Source organism: Embiotoca jacksoni, unplaced genomic scaffold (genome assembly GCF_022577435.1).
Source record: "Embiotoca jacksoni isolate LCO1_2020_lvr unplaced genomic scaffold, fEmbJac1.0.p SCAF_85, whole genome shotgun sequence".
NCBI classification, from domain to species: Eukaryota; Metazoa; Chordata; class Actinopteri; family Embiotocidae; genus Embiotoca; species Embiotoca jacksoni.
In genome coordinates, this window is record NW_027185442.1 from 567,852 (window position 1) to 590,874 (window position 23,023).

Consider the following 23,023-nt stretch of genomic DNA (forward strand, 5'->3'; position numbering starts at 1 on the left):
ACACACACACACAAATAAATTCATTAAAACACATCTACAAACATCCCTGATGGCGGAGTGGAAGAGTCTCTCACCGCGCTGGGAAAAGGGAACTCAAATCTGACGCTGGCATCCAGGTCGTGAGCAGAGAGGCCTGCGGGGGGGAGAGAGGTCGCTGTGAGTACATTTGACAGATCGCCGGCTGGTTATTGGAAACACGCAGACGCCTTCGGTACCTGCAGGAGTTGGTAGGTTGACGCCCCGGATGACGTACAGCATCAGGTCGTTGAGCGTCAGGTTGGGGTAGATCCTGCAGAGCAAACACAGGAGAGATGAGCAGTCAGCGCCAGACAGCAACCAGCCCAACAACTGAGTGAGTCACCGGGCCGTGAGCCGGGTCTGATACCGGCACAGAGCCAGAGCGAGCACACTGAGTCACTCTGACTCATCCACCACTCCGTCTAAAAAACATTTTTTATAATTACATAACTGATGTGTAGGGTATTAAATAAAAAGGAGGGAGTCACTGATCTGCTGATTGATGAGGTAGAGCAGTGACATCATACCAGAGGACAGCTAAAAAAAAGTTTCATAAACTGCTGGTATCAAGTATCATAGGAATCCACTGAATCTGAAACTTCCAGACAGGATAAATAAATTGGGTTTATAAGGTCAGTGTATTGATTTTTTTGGATTAGAAATCCTATACATTTTATAATGAATGAATTGTCACCAAGTTGTGAACAGAAGTTAAATAAACTAAATGAAATCTCTCAGAAATCTTGATTGCCCTGATGATGAATGGCTTCACCAACATCCAAGATATTTCACTGACGGCTGAGGAAAAGTCACCAACGTAGGATTCATCACCAGCGAATGTTTAAGAAAAATAAATCATGGAACGCCATTGAACAGAGATATTTTAGTCTGGCCCAAACTGACCAACCCTTCGGTATAACAATATATAATATCCATTATTAATGAAGCTGTGCTCTGTGAGTTGGCTGCTGACTTGACAGAGTTGAGGGTCCTCTCCTCTGTGCGGCATTTTGGGACCGGCTGACCGTTGGAGTAGGCGTTCCTCAGGATCTCGATGCTCTTCATACACTCCTCCACCAGCCTCTCGTACCTGGGGAGACCAACACACCCACTTCACACTCAAATCTCACATCATGGTGATACAGCAGGGTTGTGAAACCACATCTAAAGGAAAAAGAAGCCCTTTTAGGGTGAGAAAGAAAGTTGAATGCATAATGTGAATGTATGTACGAGTTTGTGAAAGAAGTCTGTGAAGAAAACATGTAAAATATGCAGTGTGACATTAAAGTTACGCTGCATATATTATAATGATGAGATCACAGTGTTGGCAAAATACTTCACAACTACTCAAAAGTGCGTTGTTGAATAAATCAAAGTATATTCATTAAATCAAGACCAAAAAAAATAACAAACATTTATTAATTTTGGGCTTTTGACTTTTGTTCAGACTGAATAAGTTTTAAGAAACTTTGTGATTTATTGCTTAATTTTGTAAAATGTACAACTAATGAACCAATTTGGAGGTTGTGATGTTTTTAATAGTTACCTGTCACCTTTCAGTGGTGGTAAAAATTATAATATTGTGACTTCATTTATACTCGTATCGAGTTAAAATACAAGAAAAAAGAGGGTTTTACTGTGAACTCCATCATAGCTGAAAATAGTGTAGTAAATAAAATGTATATAAATAAACATGTCTTACTTTAGAGCCTCGGCCACGTTGCCGATGCTCGTGAACTGTTGAGAGCAGCCCAGACATTTCTGTCCATCGAGATACAGAACAAAAAATGGATGTCAAGGACAACAAAATGTAGAAAAACTGTGACTTAAAATCTATTTAAAAAGCTGAACAACCATAAAAGTGATGAACAATCTTTAAGGCCAGAATCGTAACTACTACATGATATCAGTATGTAAAGAGCTCTTTGATTTACAGAGAGATTTAGGAGGCTCACTTTTAGATAAAATGTACTTGAAAGGGGAGGAAAGGTGTGTCTTAACCTCGTGCTGCTTTCGCAGAAGATCCATGAGGCCTTGGTACTTCTCAGAGGAGCGAGGGGAGACGGGAGACGTACGGGAGCGAGCCAGGGAGAAGTCCTCCTCACTGACCGGAGCATTGGGAATCTGTTGGGAAGGAGAAGATTAAAGCGTGCACAGGGAAAAGAATAGGTGCAAAAACACAGCGCAATTCAGAAATTAAAAGTTGAATAGATGTAATACGTGAGGTTTGGAGCTTACACCTCAATCTAATCAACCGATTGTCCGTTTCCTGTCCGCCAGAAATTAATAACTGTTTCTACATTTGTGTAATATCCTGCTGACAAACAATAACACAAACTAACGGACAAACTAACACACTGCGGGACCGAGTCAGAGAAACTAATTCATGAAGCAAAGTCAGATACAAGTGAGGCAAAATGAATGTAATTCATATGGGATAAATGGCACCTGTATGAAATATGAACTCTAGGATGAGGACAAAAATATGCAGAGACACAAACACACAGAGGCTGTTTGGATTTCACTTCTTATCATCTTCTATTCGGGTCACAATTTGTGTTTGCACACCTCACACATTCAGCTGCTGCTGTGACAACCTGCTCAACACACACACACACACACACACACACACACACACAGACAGACAGACACACACACAGACAGACAGACACACACACACACACACACACACACACACACACACACAGACAGACACACACACAGACACACACACACACACACACACACACACACACAGACAGACAGACAGACAGACACACAGACAGACAGACAGACAGACAGACAGACACACAGACACACACACACACACACACACACACAGACAGACAGACAGTATCTTCTTGTGTATCACTAATTTGCACATGGAAATACATGTGTAACCTTGGTGATGTCGACGGGCAGGCCGGCCTTGGCGGCGGTGATCATGGGGTCCAGTCCTTTGGCGTGTCGCAGGTGCTGCGCTGCTCCCGTCATGTCCTGCAAACAACAGACGCGTGGATGAACATGGAGGAAGTTCACCATTCAAACAAAACAACAGGCAGCTGCGATAAAGACGTCTACAAAAATACAACGATGGCAGGGAATCTATCGACAGCAAAAAAAAAGAAAAACAAGCCCAAATCTTACTTTCATCTGTTTGGAGCGCAGCGCTGAACGCAAAAAAGCCTGTCGCCTTAGCAACAGGAAATCCACTTGCTGCTGGGCTACAATGATAATTATGAGAAAAAGAGGTGAAACTTTGTGTTGTGCAAACACCTTGACACATCTTATACGCGTGTGTGTGTGCGTGTGTGTGTGCGTGTGTGTGTGTGTGTGTGTGCGTGTGTGTGTGTGTGTGTGTGTAGGTCTGTGAACACACCTTTCGGTACCAGTTTTGGAGCCGAGGAGCCTCCAGGGGTCTTTGCTCTCTGAGCAGGTGGACGCACTGCAGGCTGCAGAGAGAAGGATCATCAGACACTTCTAGATAGAGTATTGTCCTATTATACCTCCCTTAAATATGTTCAGATGGTTTCTATAAATCACTGCATGAATATTCTTGAATTACAAGCAGAAAAATGTTGTTCCAGGGACGAGGTGCAGCAGAGAAAACAGAGCTGATAGAAGCTCCAGACGCTGGAACGGCACAAACTAGAGCGTTCCTCTCTTCGGTCCCGATGCAGTCACATTTCTTAGTGGTACAATAATAATTTGACCATTGTTAATGTTAATGTTAATCTTCATTGTTTGTGTTTTTACCTTAGCAGCCTCTCTCTGTCTGTCCTCTTCTTCATTTTCTGCGTCTGCATCCTGATTTGCTATTTTCATAGCGGTTTCCAGGACCCCCATGAAGCTCTGCTGAGCCCCCTCTGAGCCCTGGAGCGGCGGACAGCCTGGAGGAGCAGCACACACGTGAATAACTCGACACCCTATCCTGGAGGTCAAACCCTGACACACACGCCTGCATTCAAACGGTCACCTGGTGGCACAGGTAGATCGGACAAGCTGACAGGTCGGCCGGCTTTCTGAGCTCTGATGGCATCCTGGTATTGCTGTTAAATAAAAGAAGAGGATATTACTGATAATTCTGTTTTTATTTTTCACAGGAATATTTCTTCCTCAGATACTCTTTCATTATTAGAAACTCATTTCAAATGCTGCCGATATTATGTGTGATCATCAATGTTCCTGTTTTGTGAGGCTTGTCATTTATATTTAAACAACCCTATTTGCGTTAACACACCCGCTCCAGTTTCACACGTTCACTCCACTCAAACACAAAGAGGTTCCACCACAATACAAAGTGGTGTCTCGCATATAAAGTCAAACAGAAGAGAAAACCGAGAGATGCTACAAAAGCATGACTCCTACATGGAAATCATTAATGTGGTTCCACTCCTCCAAAAACAATCTACATTCACAACATCCAGGACTTTTTTTCTTTCGTGGGCATGATGCTGTTGTGTTCAGTCATCCGGCCTCAGCCGACTCCACTCTTCCATCGTTCTCACTGTGACATCTGCGATACTGAAGACACAACGCAGGCCTTAATGGAGGTTTCTCTGACAGGTCAAATGAGCAATAGAAGCGGTTACAGTCAAAGCAAAGGAGGGTTTCCAGTCTAAATAAGATGAGTCACACCAGTTATTCAGGGAAATAAGAAAAACACGTCATCTAATGGCAGCACGGAGCCGGGAATACGAAGCACAGCACCAACAGCTGCACGGTCCTCCCTGTTGGACAAAGGACTCGTCTCGTCCTGCTAGATATCAGAGACGTTTGACATCGCGGGAAAACGTGGATGGAATTTAAAAGAAGTGAATGAGGCTGGTTGGAGTCATACCGAGCAGATCATATCAATGATCACGCTTCCACACACACACAACACGAGTCCAGGAGTTCCTCAGGGTTCTGTGCGAGGTCCAACACTTCTCACACTGTTCATGCTTCCCTTTGGTAATTAGGAAGCACATCATACATGTTGATAGCAATGCAGATGAGATTCAACCATATTAATCTATGAAACCCAAACAGTTAATCAAACTTTAAGCATGTCTTGAAGACATAAAGGCCTGGACGATCTGCAAATTTCTATTTCTAATTGAAGTTATTATGGACCTAATCACCATAGAAACGCACCATTTCACCATGTAGTTATGATGGACAGCATTGCCTTGGCTTACTGTTCGACTGCGAGGAGCCTTGGAGTCATGTTTGTCCTTTAACTCATGCATAAAGAAAGTCTCTGGGACGGACTTTTTTCATCTGTGCAACATTGTCAAAATCTCAGAGTGATGCTATAAATATAATAAATGCATTCATTACTTCCAGGCTGGACTATTGTAACTCCTTATTACCAATAACTCTCTGAAAAGCCTCTAGGGGATTTTAAAATGCTGCAGCAACAGTTCTGACAGGTTTTAGTTTCCCTGGGAACTCAACAATAGAGTTTAAAATCCTTCTCCTTGTACACAAAGCCCTCAATGACCAAGCACCATCTGATCTTAAAGACCTCATAGTACCAGAACATCCAAGAAGAGCACTTTGCTCTCAGATATCAGGCTTACTTGTGTTAAGTAGAATGGGAGACAGAGCGTTAAGCTTTCAGGCTCCTCTTCTGTGGAAGCAGATCCCAGTTTGGGTTTGGGAGCCAGAGATCCGCTCTACTTTTAAATCATGATGAAGACTTTCTAATTAGGTCAATATGTCAGGTGATCCTGAACTAACTCCTTATCACGCTGCCTCGGGCCTGATTTGGGATTTTCTTCTTTTTGTGAACATTAGTTTTTAAATATGTGTTGTATTATTGGCTTCCTTTTTTATTTGTTTTCTAGCTGTGTGCTATTTTGTGATTGTAAAGTGTTCTAGGATCATGTTACATCGTGATTTTACAATAATAATAAAAATAAAACTGAACTGAATTAATATTTTCTGGAATATTTCATGTCTTCATTATTTAGTTTCAGTAAGTATGGGGTGTATTTCTCTCCCTTTAGAAACAGCAGCTGGAGTATTTGAAGGGCATGGTGTATACCTTCACAATGCGTTGATGCATGCGAGCCTTACGATCATCTCCTTTGCGCTTAGCTCCCTCTGCTGCCGACTTGTAGATGTCCATCCTCTGCTGCAGGGCTTCTGCTACACTGCTGGGAGCAGGAAGGTCTTCACGAGGCAGAGACAGACACACACACACACACACACACACACACACACACACACACACACACACACACACACAATTCAACATGACACAAGTATATATTTTTTTTAATCATTTGCACTATGCTAACTAGTTGAACAAAAAGTAAGCGGACTGCTGGAGTCTTACCAGTAGGGGGCACCTTGCTGGCAGTAGGAGCAGCAGGAGGAGCAGGAGCAGCAGGTCTGGAAGAAGACTGAGGAGGAGGAGGTGCATGGTGCTCTGCCACTACCTCTCCTGCAGATGATCAGACAGCAGTGGAGGGTGGACATGGGTTACTATTCTCAAAGGATGGTTCAGTTCATCACATGGAAAGAGTCTTTCAGGTTTTTTTGTACATTATTTCAAATTTACTATTTACTTGTGGAGAATCAGACAGCTGTGGTCTGATGATGCAGTTATAAAGTGAAGAGTAGTGATGCACTGATGCAGCTCTCTTCCTGCTGCTAGTGAGGAGCAGCCTACTTTTTAATATGCGGTGAAATATTTGCAGAATCTTCTGTTTAAACACAGATTAAAAACATCAAGTTGTTTACTCCTTATCTCCATACTCAGATTAAATAGTCGATTTCACAACATTTTTCCACCATTAAGAAACTCTTTTTCGCAAATTGTTTGGGCCAATATTAATACCAGGAGCAGGCGGCAGTGAGCTCAGGTGTACTGGTTGGTCTCGGTCCAGCGCCTCCAGCAGGATGTCGAGCTTCTGCAATAATAAAGGAGGACGACATTATTACCTCCGATTCCCTTTCAGACGTGTGACACCAAAACAAAGTGATTCACTCCAATGATCCGACTGACATGGTTCTGGTTCTGTTACCTTGGCAGTGAGGTAGTGCTGCTTGGCCAGGTCGATGTCGCCGCTCTGTTTGGCGTGTATGGCAGCCATCTTATACTCCCTCTGTCTGGACAGCACGGCCTGTTTGAGCTCTGAATGGAGGGAAGACAGAAGGTAAAACAGGAAATAAACCGTAACAACTAGCAGGTCCAGCTCTGCAGAAATCTGCTGCTGTGCGTTTATTTAGAAAGACATAGATACATATGCATATATGCTGTAGTTTGCTCTGAGTGTTGTCATGACAATACCAACCAAAACCAACACTGTAACATCAGTAGTTGGCTCTCCTTCGAGCATTAAAACCGGGTCAGCATTAGATAAATCTGACTTTTTATTTAATTCATTGACCTTTTATTTAAAATTTCATACAATCTGAAAGTTTAAACTTATTTTAAAAGCATTTTAAGCCTGTAGTCTAAAATAAGTTTTAACAGTGCAGGAGGTCCCTGTGTACGACTGCAATGTGTTCTGAGATAAATGACGGCTGAAAAATATCAAAAGTTCTGGTTGAGACTTCATGACGAAGGTAAAATGTGGGCTGATTTTAAACCAGGTGAGAGCAGCTGTTTCAGTGCCTGTGTTTACCTGAGTAGTGTGTGTCAGGTTGTTGTGTGTTTACCTGAGTAGTGTGTGTCAGGTTGTTGTGTGTTTACCTGAGTAGCGTGTGTCAGGTTGTTGTGTGTTTACCTGAGTAGTGTGTGTCAGGTTGTTGTGTGTTTACCTGAGTAGTGTGTGTCAGGTTGTTGTGTGTTTACCTGAGTAGTGTGTGTCAGGTTGTTGTGTGTTTACCTGAGTAGCGTGTGTCAGGTTGTTGTGTGTTTACCTGAGTAGCGTGTGTCAGGTTGTTGTGTGTTTACCTGAGTAGTGTGTCAGGTTGTTGTGTGTTTACCTGAGTAGTGTGTGTCAGGTTGTTGTGTGTTTACCTGAGTAGTGTGTCAGGTTGTTGTGTGTTTACCTGAGTAGTGTGTGTCAGGTTGTTGTGTGTTTACCTGAGTAGTGTGTGTGAGGTTGTTGTGTGTTTACCTGAGTAGTGTGTGTCAGGTTGTTGTGTGTTTACCTGAGTAGTGTGTGTCAGGTTGTTGTGTGTTTACCTGAGTAGTGTGTGTCAGGTTGTTGTGTGTTTACCTGAGTAGCGTGTGTCAGGTTGTTGTGTGTTTACCTGAGTAGCGTGTGTCAGGTTGTTGTGTGTTTACCTGAGTAGTGTGTCAGGTTGTTGTGTGTTTACCTGAGTAGTGTGTGTCAGGTTGTTGTGTGTTTACCTGAGTAGTGTGTGTCAGGTTGTTGTGTGTTTACCTGAGTAGTGTGTGTGAGGTTGTTGTGTGTTTACCTGAGTAGTGTGTGTCAGGTTGTTGTGTGTTTACCTGAGTAGTGTGTGTGAGGTTGTTGTGTGTTTACCTGAGTAGTGTGTGTCAGGCTGTTGTGTGTTTACCTGAGTAGTGTGTGTGAGGTTGTTGTGTGTTTACCTGAGTAGTGTGTGTCAGGTTGTTGTGTGTTTACCTGAGTAGTGTGTGTCAGGCTGTTGTGTGTTTACCTGAGTAGTGTGTGTCAGGCTGTTGTGTGTTTACCTGAGTAGTGTGTGTCAGGTTGTTGTGTGTTTACCTGAGTAGTGTGTGTCAGGCTGTTGTGTGTTTACCTGAGTAGTGTGTGTCAGGCTGTTGTGTGTTTACCTGAGTAGTGTGTCAGGTTGTTGTGTGTTTACCTGAGTAGTGTGTGTGAGGTTGTTGTGTGTTTACCTGAGTAGTGTGTGTCAGGTTGTTGTGTGTTTACCTGAGTAGTGTGTGTCAGGCTGTTGTGTGTTTACCTGAGTAGTGTGTCAGGTTGTTGTGTGTTTACCTGAGTAGTGTGTGTGAGGTTGTTGTGTGTTTACCTGAGTAGTGTGTGTCAGGCTGTTGTGTGTTTACCTGAGTAGTGTGTGTCAGGTTGTTGTGTGTTTACCTGAGTAGTGTGTGTCAGGTTGTTGTGTGTTTACCTGAGTAGTGTGTGTCAGGTTGTTGTGTGTTTACCTGAGTGGTGTGTAGCTGGCTGGCCGGGGGTAAGAGGGGTGAGGGGGGAGATGACAGGTGTGTCTGGGGTGATGGCAGCTGCAGGTTTCTGGGGAGGAGTCAGAAGCGTTGGCTTCATACTGGGCGCTGCTGGCGCCGCCTCCCTCAGAGGTTTCTGATTGGTGGGTGGGCGGGGCATCAGCGCAGGCTCTGACACTTCTGGTTCCTTCAGCGCTTCAGACTCGGCCTTGACGTTGGACTTCCCTCCGAGAGCAACAGGAGGAGGGATCTCCTCTTCACTGATTGGTTTTCCTCTCTTGACAGATGTCAGCATGGTCTGTAATGTCTGGGGTTGCAGAAGACAAACATCATGCATGTTTTGAACATGAAATTATAACAATGTTCAGTGAAATTGGAAAGTGTCCGAAGACCAAGTGCAGGTTAAATGGGGTTAAATCCAGGTGAGGTGTTTCCCTGTTTCTTCTTCTTCTCACCTTCAACCCGCGGTCATATCTTCGAGCTTTGCTGGTTTCTCCTGCAGCCTTGGCGTTGGACACGGCAGTCTTATACATTTCAACGCGCTCCAACAGGCGGGACTCCAACCCGGTGGCCCCGCCAGGAGCAGCAGGAGGAGACGAGGGGGAGGTGATGCTGGCGTTAGGAGGTGGCGGGGGGGCGGCAGGATGAGCAGGGGGATGTTCACCATCATCCTCCAGAACTTCATTCAGTTCTGCCTGAACAGAAACACATTCAGGTCAGAGGAGAATCCAGAAGTATGAACTTCACAAAGCAACGTTTGGATCTGCTCATTATTTTTAATTATCTCATCAACTCTCCAAATCCTGAAGTTTTTCAGCTTTGATTTATTTTTTGACAAAGTGAAAACAGAAGTTTTGACATTAGAGAGCGAATGTGTTCAAATTACTTCCATGACTATCGATCACCAGAATAACTGGATATTATGTAGAGGGAGAAAATAGAGATTTTAAAAAGTGTGTGTGTGTGTGTGTGTGTGTGTGTGTGTGTGTGTGTGTGTGTGTTACCAGCAGATCTTCATCATCCTCTGAATCTTCCTCCATGTCTTCATCATCCAGATCTTTCATACATAGAGCTGTCATCCGCTCTATTTCCACCATGGCAACGGCAGCTGAGCAGAAATAAAGACGTCAAATATAAAGAACAAACATTTGGATGATGAAGATGAAGTCGTCTTCCTCACCTTTGTTCCCTCCTCCTCCTCCTCCTCCTCCTCCAACCAGACGGAGCAGCTCTGCCTCCAGCTCCTCATCATGTCCCTCATCATCCAGGCCTCCGTCCGGGGAGAGGTCCAGCAGCAGCCCCATCTGAGACAGACAGACAGGAGGACAGACAGACAGGAGGACAGACACACAGGAGGACAGACACACAGGAGGACAGACACACAAGAGGACAGACACACAGGAGGACAGACAGACAGGAGGACAGACAGACAGGAGGACAGACACACAGGAGGACAGACAGACAGGAGGACAGACAGACAGGAGGACAGACAGACAGGAGGACAGACACACAGGAGGACAGACAGACAGGAGGACAGACAGACAGGAGGACAGACACACAGGAGGACAGACAGACAGGAGGACAGACACACAGGAGGACAGACACACAGGAGGACAGACAGACAGACAGGTGATGAGTGAACAGTGAATATAATTGTATTGTTGACACTCCTCGTGATCAGTCCATCTTTTACCTGTTTGGCTCGAGCTGCCCCTTGACCCCGGGGAGGGGGGGGAGGGGGGTTCCGACTGCGACTCATGAACTGTTGAGACAGGTGAGGTTAGCGATGACGTCACACCGAAGGCTTCAATATTAGAGATCAAACTGTTCCGACGGGTTCGTATCGATTAGCTTCTGTTTCTTATGTTGGCTATCAGCTAACACTAATACTAACACTAATACTACTAACACTAATATTAATACTACTAATACTAATACTAATACTACTAACACTAATACTACTAATATTAACACTAATACTACTAATATTAATACAATAGCTACTGAATGTTCCGTTCACCTCGTCGGTTTCACGGACCGTGATGTTGGTGTTCGGGTCGGGTCAGTGTCCGGAACCCACACCGGGAGAGACCGACCGGCTGTTTGGACCGGGACAGCTGTTCTTTAACGTTCAGCTCGAGCTACCAAAACAACAAGAAGCTATGGAATTTACTTCCTACATTGCGTCGCCGGTGGCAACGCGCGTCGCGCTTTACGGCTGGACGGAACACGCCCATTACTGACGTAAAGCTCCAAAAAAAAAAATCACGTTTCAGGTGTTCAGGTGGGTAAAGTTTTATAATATGTAATTATTATATGTAATTTAACAACCTGTCACCGTCTCAGATTTACGATCTGATTTAATCTGCATTAATTAAATATTGATTTAGTTCAGTCTATCTAAACTTTTCAATCAATAAGCTCAGTGTACATTTGTTAGCTAGCTCATAAATATATTTAATGTTTTCAGAACATGTCAACCAGAACAATGTTCAGGCTTGTTTTCATGCTTTTCATTGAGTGAACTTCTTTTTATTCTTTTATGAAAGACAGATGGCCGAAGGGAAGGTCAACAGCAGCGGTAAAGATGTCACAATATAAACTGTTGAACTCACCTATTATATCAATGTTTTATAGTTTGGATTGAAACACTTATTTTACCTTCATATTAACAGCATCAGTTTACTTTGATTGACAGCCAGCTGCAGTGATTAATGGAGTTGATCCTCCTGTTTTCAGAGGACCGGGCTCCGACCCAGCTTCGCTCACTCAGGTCCAGGAAGAGGGACCGTCCAGGTGACGACGTCCCTCTCCACCAGCAGGTACGTCAGGACATTTAAACTGAACCACGTTCACAGCTCATCGAGACAAACTGTCGACAACTCGTTCTGTTTGTTTTTTTATTCCAGGACAGTGAAAGACATGATGAAGCAGCGGTTTCAACATCACTGCAGTCCGCTCAGCAGGAAAGAGATCCGACTACAAACCGGCGTGATCTGGCAGAACCGCCGAGTCTCACAAAGCCAGACGGCTCCCGTGAAGGAAAACGTGCCGAAGCAACAGATGTTAGAAATAAAGAAGAGATGGTCGTCAGCAGTGATTCTCAGCTGGAGAGCTGCAGAGTAAATTCTGATAATGAGACCGAGGAGGAGGAGGAGGAGGAGGAAGGTACCGGACCACCGGATCCTCTCCAAGTCTCTGAAGACCGCGACGGATCCTCCGTCACTCAGCCGAGTCCAACGGAGACCTCTCAGAGGAGTCTGGAGAGACATCAAGGAACCAGTCCAGACGGTGCCGGCAACATGTGCGTGGATGATGTCAAAGAAATCACGACGGAGTCGTCGTCAGGGTTACCGGCCAAAAAGAAGCGGAGGATGGGTACGTGTGGTCCGTCGGAGAAGGAGAGAGTTGAGAAACAGATGTGTCGTCACACAGCTGGCCCGGTTCTGTTCGTCGTCTCCACCACCTCCAGCACCCTCACCTGTCTCCATCCCAGCAGGGGGCCTCCCGGAGCAGAGCGAGGCCAAGCGGACGCCTCGGTCCGGTCCGACGCCTCGGTCCGGTCCGTGTGGAGGCGACGGCGGGTCGGAAACATGGTATATATGTCCCATCTTCAGGTTCTCCCTTCAGCTATTGTTTTTACACCCAGCGTAGTTTTAGCAGGTTTTATCAGCTTCAGTTCTGTTGGATTCGTTGTTCTTCATGTGGAGAGGTTTAAAAATCGATTTAGAACATTTCTCATTTCAAAACTTACACAGAATAAACTTTACTTCTGTAAACTTTTTATGCTTTTAGAAATAGAGGCAGAGTTCAGGTAGTTCTTCACCACAAAAAAAAAAAAAATCACAAAATAAAGTTCAAATTAAGACGGATGTTTTCTTCTTTTCATAGTGTTATTGTGGATTAATATTTAGTTCTAGTCAACGACACTAATTCAGGAAAAATCTGTAAAATTTACCTTTGAAAAAGGTAAATTTACTTTTTAAAATCCTATAAAATACAAAGCAGATACATTATTTTATGAGCAGGAATATACGTGATGTGGAAATCTTTTGTCACCACAGCACAGGAACCGAAGTTCACGTCGCTGTCTCCCCCTCAGAGGTGTGTGATCCCGGCCGCTCTGAGGAACGTCGTGAGGCTGACGGTCCGGAACAAACCGGTGACCCAGAAGAAGAAGGGGAGCTGCAGGAGATTACAGCAGACACAGCTGAGAAACAGAGGAAACCAGAGGAAGATGGATCAGCAGCAGCAGACTGTCGTTCTGCCGGGCCAAGAGATGAGAGGAAGGAGCAGATGACCGGTGGAGCGGTCGGAGGCGACGGAGGTGTAACGGGAGGATTAAAGTGCGGCTCAGCGACACTCGGCGTCTCCCAGAGGAAAGACAGAGTGAGTGGAGGCATGAAAACCTGATGAACAGGATTCAGAGGGAGGAAACCAACCGGCATGAAAACAAGACTGTCACATACATCCGTTCAAACAAGCCATTTGGTTGACACTAATATGTCCTTACTCAGTTTTCAGACCATATTTTTCCCTCAATTACTACAGTTTGTATTAATTATTTTGCAGTGTTGGTAACTAATGCTCCCTCACAAAGTCCTGTAAACAGTAGATACAGTATTATCTCTGAACGTGTGTTGAGCATTTCTCACCATGTTCTGATATTTTATAGACTAAAATATCAACTAAATATTCAATTTAAAAAATAATTTGCAAACTACATATTATTCATATTATTAGTTGAGTGCAGCCCAACTTTAAGCACAATTATGAAGACAGCTGTTTACTCCATATTGAGCTGCAGGTTCCCGTGTGTGTAAGTTTAACATGTACAGAAAGTGTGTATTTATGTTTGTTGCACTCAGCGTGATCTTGATGACGAACCTGCTGATGGACCTGAAGATGGTCCTGAAGATGATCCTGCTGATGGACCTGAAGATGGTCCTGAAGATGAACCTGCTGATGAACTGGTTGAAGAAACTGCTGATGGACCTGCTGATGGTCCTGAAGATGAACCTGCTGATGGACCTGTTGAAGAACTTGCTGATGGACCTGTTGAAGAACCTGTTGAAGAACCTGCTGATGGTCCTGCCTATGGACCTCCTGAAGAACCTGCTGATGGTCCTGCTGATAGACCTGTTGAAGAACCTGCTGATGGTCCTGCTGATAGACCTGTTGAAGAACCTGCTGATGGTCCTGCTGATGGTCCTGCTGATGGACCTCCTGAATTACCTCCTGATGGTCCTGCGGATGGACCTGTTGAAAAACCTGCTGATGGTCCTGCCTATGGACCTCCTGATGAACCTTCTACTCCTTCAGTGAATACTGAGCCCTCTCCGACCAGCGTCACCGCCGACCCATTTGGAGCCGGATGCTTCGATTACGTGTCGGACTCGCAGCTGAACACCATCGTTCTGATGTAAGACACTGAAGAAAGAATCACATGTTTCAACATAGTCAGCGCCTCATGAAGACTTCAGTAACAGAACATTTCAACTTCTCATCTGTCCTGTCTCCCACTGTCTCTCCTTCCAGTGAGGAGGAGGAGCTGAGGGAGGAAGATCCTGGTTCCTCAGACGGCCGTGAAGACGCCTCAGATCTGGTCTGCGGGCTCATCAGAGAAATCTCCTCTCTGAAGTTAGTTTCATTTATTTTCATCCACTGTTTCTTGTTATTTCATCACTTCCTCTTCCACCTCCTCCCTCCCGCAGCTGAACGTTTGACTTTTACTACCATTGGTCAGTTTCATCCTCTTCACCCCTCCACCCCCACCCCCCACCTCTGCTTCTATTGGCTGGAGTCAGATCTGTCAGCTATCCATCTCGTCCGATCAAACCCTGAAAGTTTTAGATCTGATGTAGATTAAATCGATCTGACATGTTGTGAGTTGGTAGTAATCAAAATACTATTTCCCCTCCATAGATCCACAAATTTGACAAATCAGTGAGAGAAAAATAAGCAAGTGTGAGAGAAACGGTGACAAAATGTTCGAATGAAGTTTGGATTAACAACAGTTCGGCAAAAGAAGAAGAGATTTATAAATTCACCTCAATGAAACTCAGCTGTACGTCGAGAAGTACAGAAAATATGAAGCGCTTCGTTTCTTCTATTATAACCTTTAGTTTCCTCCACTGTCTCTCAACGTCTTCACCCTCTGTTCATCTTGTCATCTTAAAATCTGGTAGAAAAGCACTGCACTGCTCAGAAAACCAAGTCAGGATTTAATCTGCGTCCTTCTTCTAGTCGAAAGGTGATGGCGGCTCACCGAGAGCTGGAGAACCTGCGTCGCACCTCCAAAGCTTCAAGGAGCTCCACATGTTGAGGATTCATTTCACGTTCCCGTCATCCTGATCTCACCGTTGCCCCGAGGGTTCATGGGTAAAGACGCCATCTTTTAGAAACATTTCAATATTTCACTCCTTTTTCACACTTCTGGCATCAACATCAGCTCCAATGTTCAGTTTGGTTACTTCGTTGTTTCGGTTCTTCCCAAATGAAGCTGCATGTTGTTTGTTCAGTCAGTAATCAGAAGATTATTAAGATCCAGAGAGGAATCAGCACACAGCTGGCTTATAGTCTGTCAAATGATTTCACAAATAGAGTGATGACATAAAATGAACACCGTTTAGATCTTTACAACTTTTAGCACACAAACTCATTCACAGTCGTTTTCGGTGTTTTTAGAGCTGGAATGTTGTTTTTAGAAGGATTGATATTAAAAAAAATGAATAAAAATAAAAAAAAATCAGCATTTCATCTGTCTGAAAAAGTAGTTTAATTTTCAAAATACCGCCCACAGTAGCAAAGTGATAAAGATACAGGCTTACAGTAGTGAAGGTTTTGGTTGATTAATGCAACAAGTCACTGCAGCACGATTCAAACAAACACTGAAGGATTTCAGAGATTTGGACACTTCTGTGATTTATATTAAATTTCCTGGCACTATCAAATAGTGTAAGGCCTCTTTTTTTTATTATTAAAAGACAGGAACATATATAGGCTAATAAAATGACCCTTAACAGGCTGTTAAATATATACAAAGAGAGGACGTGAATCCCACAAGTGACCTGGCAGGTAGAAGTCTGTACCGTGTTGTTCAGATCAGAGAACATACGAGTCGTTTAAAACGGCATCAGTTCAGCTGGACAGCGAACAAACTGTCTGTTGGCCACAAACACTTCAACCTTTGGTTTGTGTTCACACACAATATGAAAAATAAGATCAAATGTTCCTATTCTTAAACAGCAGCTGTTTAAAATAAAGTTTGATTGCTCTTCCACCTGCCACCTGAATCACAAGAGGAAGTTGTACTTTCAGTTTTCATGAATGTGGGCTGAACTTCACTGACTGAAGAACCAGGGAACCAAGAAGGGCTTCATTATTAGAACCTCACTGACTGAAGAACCAGGGAACCAAGAAGGGCTTCATTATTAGAACCTCACTGACTGAAGAACCAGGGAACCAAGAAGGGCTTCATTATTAGAACCTCACTGACTGAAGAACCAGGGAACCAAGAAGGGCTTCATTATTAGTGGAGTTAGTGTCAAGAACAGATTGTGAGTTTGGCCCTGCGCTGATGTAACAGATGGGAGTTATGATACCGTTAGTTTTGGCAAATAAGTGGACCCCCCCCCAACCCATCAGCCCCATGTGCATCATCCTGGGAGGAGCAGCTGATAGATGTCGAGCGAATGAGAAGAGAAGAAAGCCTTCGACGGACAAATTGTGAAATCCTCTGCGTTTCCTTCTGCTGTGGACAGAAAAACAGAAACAAAGGAATCCAAGCTGAAAACAGTTTTAAAACTCGTTGAAGATGTTTGAATGTCGGAGTATATTTAATATATCTGCTGTGAAAAACGACCCTTCTTCTATCTGACGGATTCTCCTCATCTTTAACCTCATGTGAGCTCTCATCAGAGTCACTGTGTGGGTGAAGAGCTTCACTGTTACAGAGAAACAGGTCTGAACTTTATCACAGGAGCACTTCCACATCATATTCAATGAACTAACAGTAAGTAGTTTGGACGATGGAAGAGTTCCTGTTTAGAAAGTACAACTCAACACAGAGCTGCTTTGTTCTGACATCCGGTCTCGGTTTACTAATCGAAGTTAAAGAGGCCCTTTGACCAAAGCCACCAACGCAGATATTGGAACTTACAGTCTTTAAATCAAATTGAGCCTTTATTAGCCAAATATGTTTTATGACCAATAGAATGTGAAGAAATTCCCATCACAAGTGATTCAAACACAGGAATTGTTGTATTGTTGTATAATGTTGTAAAGTTCCACTGGAAGGACTTTAGTGTTCATGGGTGTAATTAAGTCAATAAACTCTCCGACCATCACGACCGTGTCAGAGGTTCGTTCACACCTTCAAACACGGCCCACGGGTGGGCCTCTGAAACTAGAGCCCCTCAGGGAGAGGTAACAGTTTGGGTTAAAATTATCACTTGACACATGTTGTGCATTAAAGGTTACTACTTCCTTAAAGTAAACCGTTGTCGCCATGGCAACAGTAAAACAAACACTGTTGTAAACAACTATTCACCCAACCTGCCTCCTTTAAATGAAGGAAAATAAACGCGTCTATTCTCCAGCTCACACGGCAGCCACAATAAAGCATCCTATCGGACCTGAAGGCATCGTGTCCGTACCGATTTAATGTAAGGTCAAAGGTCATTTAATGATGAGACACCCAAGACACCAAATTGTCGTAACTGTGGGTTGTAATAAGCTGCTTTCACAAAAAGTCCTCAATAAAAACAAAGAGCAGACCTACCTCAGAACAGGGAGCAGGACTTTGGGGGTCTGAAAGGATTATCGCTGGAGGGCACCCCCATGAGGAGAGGGTCCTTGGAGGCATTCTGCATGCAGAAGTTTCTCAGATCAGCAGCAGCCTGGGACACCTGCACAGGTGACGGACACGTTACAGCAAAAAACAACATCAAGGGTCTTAACACGGCGTTGGGCCACGATGTGCAGCATCAGAGCACCATGGGGACCTCCGCCCAACAGGTAGGGCACTATATAAACCAGCATCAGAGCACCATGGGGACCTCCACCCAACAGGTAGGGCACTATATAAACCAGCATCAGAGCACCATGGGGACCTCCACCCAACAGGTAGGGCACTATATAAACCAGCATCAGAGCACCATGGGGACCTCCACCCAACAGGTAGGGCACTATATAAACCAGCATCAGAGCACCATGGGGACCTCCGCCCAACAGGTAGGGCACTATATAAACCAGCATCAGAGCACCATGGGGACCTCCGCCCAACAGGTAGGGCACTATATAAACCAGCATCAGAGCACCATGGGGACCTCCGCCCAACAGGTAGGGCACTATATAAACCAGCATCAGAGCACCATGGGGACCTCCGCCCAACAGGTAGGGCACTATATAAACCAGCATCAGAGCACCATGGGGACCTCCACCCAACAGGTAGGGCACTATATAAACCAGCATCAGAGCACCATGGGGACCTCCACCCAACAGGTAGGGCACTATATAAACCAGCATCAGAGCACCATGGGGACCTCCACCCAACAGGTAGGGCACTATATAAACCAGCATCAGAGCACCATGGGGACCTCCGCCCAACAGGTAGGGCACTATATAAACCAGCATCAGAGCACCATGGGGACCTCCGCCCAACAGGTAGGGCACTATATAAACCAGCATCAGAGCACCATGGGGACCTCCGCCCAACAGGTAGGGCACTATATAAACCAGCATCAGAGCACCATGGGGACCTCCGCCCAACAGGTAGGGCACTATATAAACCAGCATCAGAGCACCATGGGGACCTCCACCCAACAGGTAGGGCACTATATAAACCAGCATCAGTCGGGCTCCAGCATCCAGGTGAGCCCTTTAATGTCTGCAGGTGCGCGAAAACAGAAACAGCCAATCACATGCAGAGCAGCTGTGACGTCGTGGTTTGACTACAACAGACTAACTGGAGCTTTTTTGCATAATATTTGCATGTACCGTCGCAACACGCGACCGCTACCTTTAGACTGGTTCACCTTCATCCTTCAGACAACCAGCAGAACAAGGTTTCACTTTTACAAACTGATGAGTTCCTCAAACCAACTGACAGCCTTCAAACTTGGAAGAAACGTGTTCGCTTGTCCCCAGAAACCGCTTTCCGTGCCTCCAGTGGACTTTGTTGGACTGAGTTGAATGTCCATGTCTGCTGTGTCTCCGCCATTCAGCAGCAGGACAGCTCGCTCTTCCGTGTTTGTGTGTCGGCGCTGGGGGGTTCGTACCTTGATCCTCCGGATACTGGCCTCTAACCGCAGCTGCTTCACGGCCCTCTGAGCGATGATTAAGTTGTTGCTGGCGTTGTTGTTGGACATGACGGCGGCTGCTTTCTGTTCACGGCCAACACGAAGCGGAAATTAAGCCCAACTGCTCTGAAAAGACTGAACCCGAGTGGGAAACTTCACTCACTCCGGGCCCCGCCCCTTCTTTGCTGCAAGGCCATTCTATTGGGCTGTAGTCCTGTCAATCAAAAGGTACAGCGAAAGCCGCGCCCCTGCATACACTGACCATTATTATGAGTTTCCTAGAGAGCAATGGAGGATCGTGTGACCTTCAGCCACAGCTCAGGGCTTATTCACCTCCTTATTTAACTGAGACCAGTTTGATGGCACTCTGAATAAAATATAAATTCTGCCATAGAAGCAATTTTGATGCACTCATACTTTACTTTGGTATCAAATACCATTTGATGCCACTTTATACTTTCAATCCACTACATCAAAGGGAAATATTGTACTTTCTACTCCACTACATTTGACTGACAGCTTTAGTTACTTTTCAGATGAATATTTCACACAATATTTTAAAATACAACACATTGTTTCAGATCAAACGAGTGGTTTCCAATGTTTTTGGCTTCTGACATCTTATAAAATTCAGTGTGCCATCAGGGTCACATTTCTGATGTCTATATGTTGTTAACAGCTCCACCAGAGAGATTTTTCCTTTAAGACTTCTCACGTGGTTTCATTTCAGTAAATGTTCAAAGGTTACAATGTCTACCGCAAACAAATCAAAGACCAGAAGAAAAGTCCAAAAGCTGGAAACAGATTTGTGTATCAGAACTTTTTTTTTTTTTTCTTACCTCTCCCACTAGTGCTGGAAAAATTTTAACCCCTTTAGTTTTTTTATATTTCTACATAAATATCAACTAAAGCATCATCAGATTTAAACACAAGTTCTAAAAGTAGGAAAAGAGAACACAATTAAACAAATGAGACAAAAATATTATGTTTGGCAATTAATCTATTAAGGAAGATGATCCTGTATTACATGTGTGACATTACACATCACCCACACTGTTCCCTGATTGGTCCGTCCTGTAGATTCAAACAGGATTTCCAGACTATAATCAGGAAACTAGATGCGCGCAACAGTCTGGCAGTCAAGCTGTTCTGGCCCAGATGCAACAAAACCGACCCGAACCATGATATCACATCACAGAGAGGATGCTTCAATGCAAAGTTTCACTTCTCTTTGAAACCAAAAAGTTCTGTTTTAGTCACATTCATTCACCAAAACATTTTTCCAATAACAATCTGGCTTGAGTACGTGATCTTAAGCCAGCTGAAGAGGTTATTTTTGGAGACGTGTCTTTCTCCTCGCTTGCAGGAGGAATCTGTGTGTCTGTGTATTGGTGGAGTCCAAACTCTTTAGAGATGGTTCTGTAACCTTTTCCAGGCTGAAGAGCATCAACATTTCTTTTTCCGATATTCTCAGAACTCTCCTGTGTTTGTGCCGATTCACTTCCTCAAACACGTTGTGATAATGAGACTTCAGTCCAGATCTGTTTTTTAAATAAAGCCACCTGGCTGCATTCTCACACCTGATTGTCGTCCCACTGACTGAAAACACCTGACTTTAATTTCATCTTCAAACTACTAATCCTAGCGCTCCATCCATGTTTGTCACTCACGTATGTAATATTGGTTCGTTTTCCTGAATAAACAGTATATTTGTATGCAGAAATACAGAAACTATGACCTTCAACCACACAGGGGTTATGCTTATTTAACAGTTTGATCGTACCTTCAATAAAATATCTATCAATGTATTGTGAGGTGAACGTCAGCAACTAAATAAAAGATAAAACATCTGAACACAAAGTCTTGATTTATTTCAAGATAATTCACAAGCAAACATAATAAGAATAAACATGGACGTTGGTAAGTACACATGCATGTACATAAATACTTATATATAGACATTTTCAGAACACATAAAACAAAACAAAAAAAAGGCCATTCGTTGAACGAGTCTCCTGCTGGAGGGAGAACCAATGGAGTCCAGTGTATGTTAAAAATGTCCCCAGATATTAATTCAACATGGTCTTTTGAGAGTGACAACTCTGCAAGCCAGGCATGATTTAAAGTCTGTAACACAGTTCAAAAATATACTTTTTCATGCACACGAGGTTCAATTTGTTTTTCTTCATCTGACGGATAAATCCAACGTGACATCAACACCAAGGAAGTTTGGCTCATTAGAGATGTTCTCAATCCAATCTTTGACAAGGAGGTCATGAGTCTGCCGGTAAACGCTCTTTCATATTAATAATGTGAAACTGTAATCTTCACTATATAAAAAAATAAATAACAAATATAATGTAATAAGACAAACAAACAACATCTGTACTGTTTTCTTAAAAGTTGCAAATGAGGTGATTGCTGCTCTGGTGCACACAGCGACAGCTGCTGGTGTGTTCAGAGTGTGTTAGTGACCTCCAACCTCCGGACAGCAACTAAATACAAGATCAAACCAATAAGACAAGGAGGCCATGATGTAACCAGAATCATAAATACACAGCACACGTGCCAAAGCATGCAAATTAAAATCCAACAACAAAAACACACAAAAGCAAAACAACACTCGTGCAAAATAAACAGAATAAAAATGCACACAGCAAGCATTAACTGAAAGGTGCCTCCGGTGTCGCGTGTTCTGTCCTGCAGCCCGTTCAGCGGTGTGACCTGGCGTACACGGAGGTGTACGCGCTGTCCACCTGGGGACAGAAACGCTTGGTGTGCGCTTTGGCCCCCGTGGCGCCGCACAGAGGACACACGTACTGGCGCAGGTAGGGACACAGAATGTCTCCTGCCTGGTTCTTCAGCCGGTGGGATCCGTACACCAGCTCGGACTCCCCGTTGTGCTTGCAGAAACTGCAGAACACGCGCCCAGGAGCTGCAGGTGAAGCTGGAGGAGTTCTTAAACCGGACATCTTCTTGCGGTCTTTGGGCCCGCGGGAACCACTCGGTTTTGGCACGAGCTTCAGATCCAATGTGTGTGTTGAAGCAGCACCACAGAAGTCTGGTGGGAACCGCAAACCATTAGCTGGGTGAGCGGAGTCATCTGGTGATCTACATCCACGGGAGGAGTCCGGTGCGCCGAGGTCCCGTTCTCCGGGTGTGTCGATGCCGGCAGAATCCAGAACCAGACTCAGGCTGTCCACCACCGAGTGCGCAGCTCTGGACGCTGGCAGGGAGGACTCGGTGTTCCAGCACTGGATCTCTCTGATGGTGTCCGACAGTCCCATGTAGTCTCTCCAGGGCTGGAAACTTTGGTTTTCGGACCCCATGATGCGCGGCAGGTGATGGAAGAGTCCCCAAACCAAGCCGTTCATTCTAGCTTGTGCTCCCTGTCCGTCAGTCTCCCCTCAGCCAGATGAAGAGTTGCTGACTTTGTAAAAAAAGATGTTAAGGACCGAACAAGAAACCACGACGTCGTTTGGAAGCTGAACTAATTCAAATGAGCAAAGACTAACTAACAAAGAGGTGGAGCTGAACTGTGAAGCTGCACGTGGGAAGGTGAAGGCGAGGTGTTCGGGTCACCGATAGGTCAGCAAGCAGTTGACTGACAGCGGAACAACCAATCACAGTTGCTTGCACTGAGTTGGAG

The 23,023-nt window shown here is 44.5% G+C and overlaps 4 protein-coding genes across 4 annotated transcripts in view; 1 reads left to right on the top strand and 3 right to left on the bottom strand.

Moving 5' to 3' along the window:
* Positions 1-11,183, bottom strand: part of cc2d1a (coiled-coil and C2 domain containing 1A) — a 15,156-nt gene extending 3,973 nt beyond the window's left edge. The window contains exons 1-20 of the mRNA XM_069139691.1: positions 11,094-11,183; positions 10,767-10,835; positions 10,254-10,377; positions 10,078-10,181; positions 9,529-9,768; positions 9,056-9,380; positions 7,035-7,144; positions 6,848-6,920; positions 6,344-6,451; positions 6,050-6,177; positions 3,995-4,067; positions 3,775-3,908; positions 3,398-3,470; positions 3,166-3,242; positions 2,920-3,015; positions 2,020-2,142; positions 1,721-1,779; positions 992-1,108; positions 216-289; positions 75-133 (exon numbers count right to left, since the gene is read on the bottom strand). Of these exons, the coding sequence (XP_068995792.1) occupies positions 75-133; positions 216-289; positions 992-1,108; positions 1,721-1,779; positions 2,020-2,142; positions 2,920-3,015; positions 3,166-3,242; positions 3,398-3,470; positions 3,775-3,908; positions 3,995-4,067; positions 6,050-6,177; positions 6,344-6,451; positions 6,848-6,920; positions 7,035-7,144; positions 9,056-9,380; positions 9,529-9,768; positions 10,078-10,181; positions 10,254-10,377; positions 10,767-10,832 (2,163 nt within the window). The 5' untranslated portion in view covers positions 10,833-10,835; positions 11,094-11,183. The remainder of the gene's footprint in view (positions 1-74; positions 134-215; positions 290-991; positions 1,109-1,720; positions 1,780-2,019; positions 2,143-2,919; positions 3,016-3,165; positions 3,243-3,397; positions 3,471-3,774; positions 3,909-3,994; positions 4,068-6,049; positions 6,178-6,343; positions 6,452-6,847; positions 6,921-7,034; positions 7,145-9,055; positions 9,381-9,528; positions 9,769-10,077; positions 10,182-10,253; positions 10,378-10,766; positions 10,836-11,093) is intronic.
* An 86-nt stretch (positions 11,184-11,269) lies between these two features.
* LOC138192352 (opioid growth factor receptor-like) lies at positions 11,270-15,776 on the top strand. The gene is made up of 9 exons (XM_069139692.1): positions 11,270-11,357; positions 11,623-11,654; positions 11,813-11,895; positions 11,983-12,451; positions 12,573-12,669; positions 13,138-13,462; positions 13,942-14,495; positions 14,612-14,713; positions 15,320-15,776. Exons 2-9 carry the CDS (start codon positions 11,627-11,629, stop codon positions 15,396-15,398), a joined length of 1,737 nt encoding a protein of 578 aa, XP_068995793.1. The 5' UTR covers positions 11,270-11,357; positions 11,623-11,626; the 3' UTR covers positions 15,399-15,776.
* Positions 15,777-15,827: 51 nt separating this feature from the next.
* LOC138192353 (guanine nucleotide-binding protein G(I)/G(S)/G(O) subunit gamma-10) lies at positions 15,828-19,525 on the bottom strand. Its single transcript, XM_069139693.1, has 3 exons — positions 19,354-19,525; positions 17,856-17,982; positions 15,828-16,826 (listed from the first exon to the last, which is right to left on the bottom strand). Exons 1-2 carry the CDS (start codon positions 19,441-19,443, stop codon positions 17,857-17,859), a joined length of 216 nt encoding a protein of 71 aa, XP_068995794.1. The 5' UTR covers positions 19,444-19,525; the 3' UTR covers positions 15,828-16,826; position 17,856.
* A 2,560-nt stretch (positions 19,526-22,085) lies between these two features.
* Positions 22,086-22,748, bottom strand: nanos3 (nanos homolog 3). The gene has a single exon (XM_069139775.1). It carries the CDS (start codon positions 22,746-22,748, stop codon positions 22,086-22,088), a length of 663 nt encoding a protein of 220 aa, XP_068995876.1.
* Between the last annotated feature and the right edge of the window lie 275 nt (positions 22,749-23,023).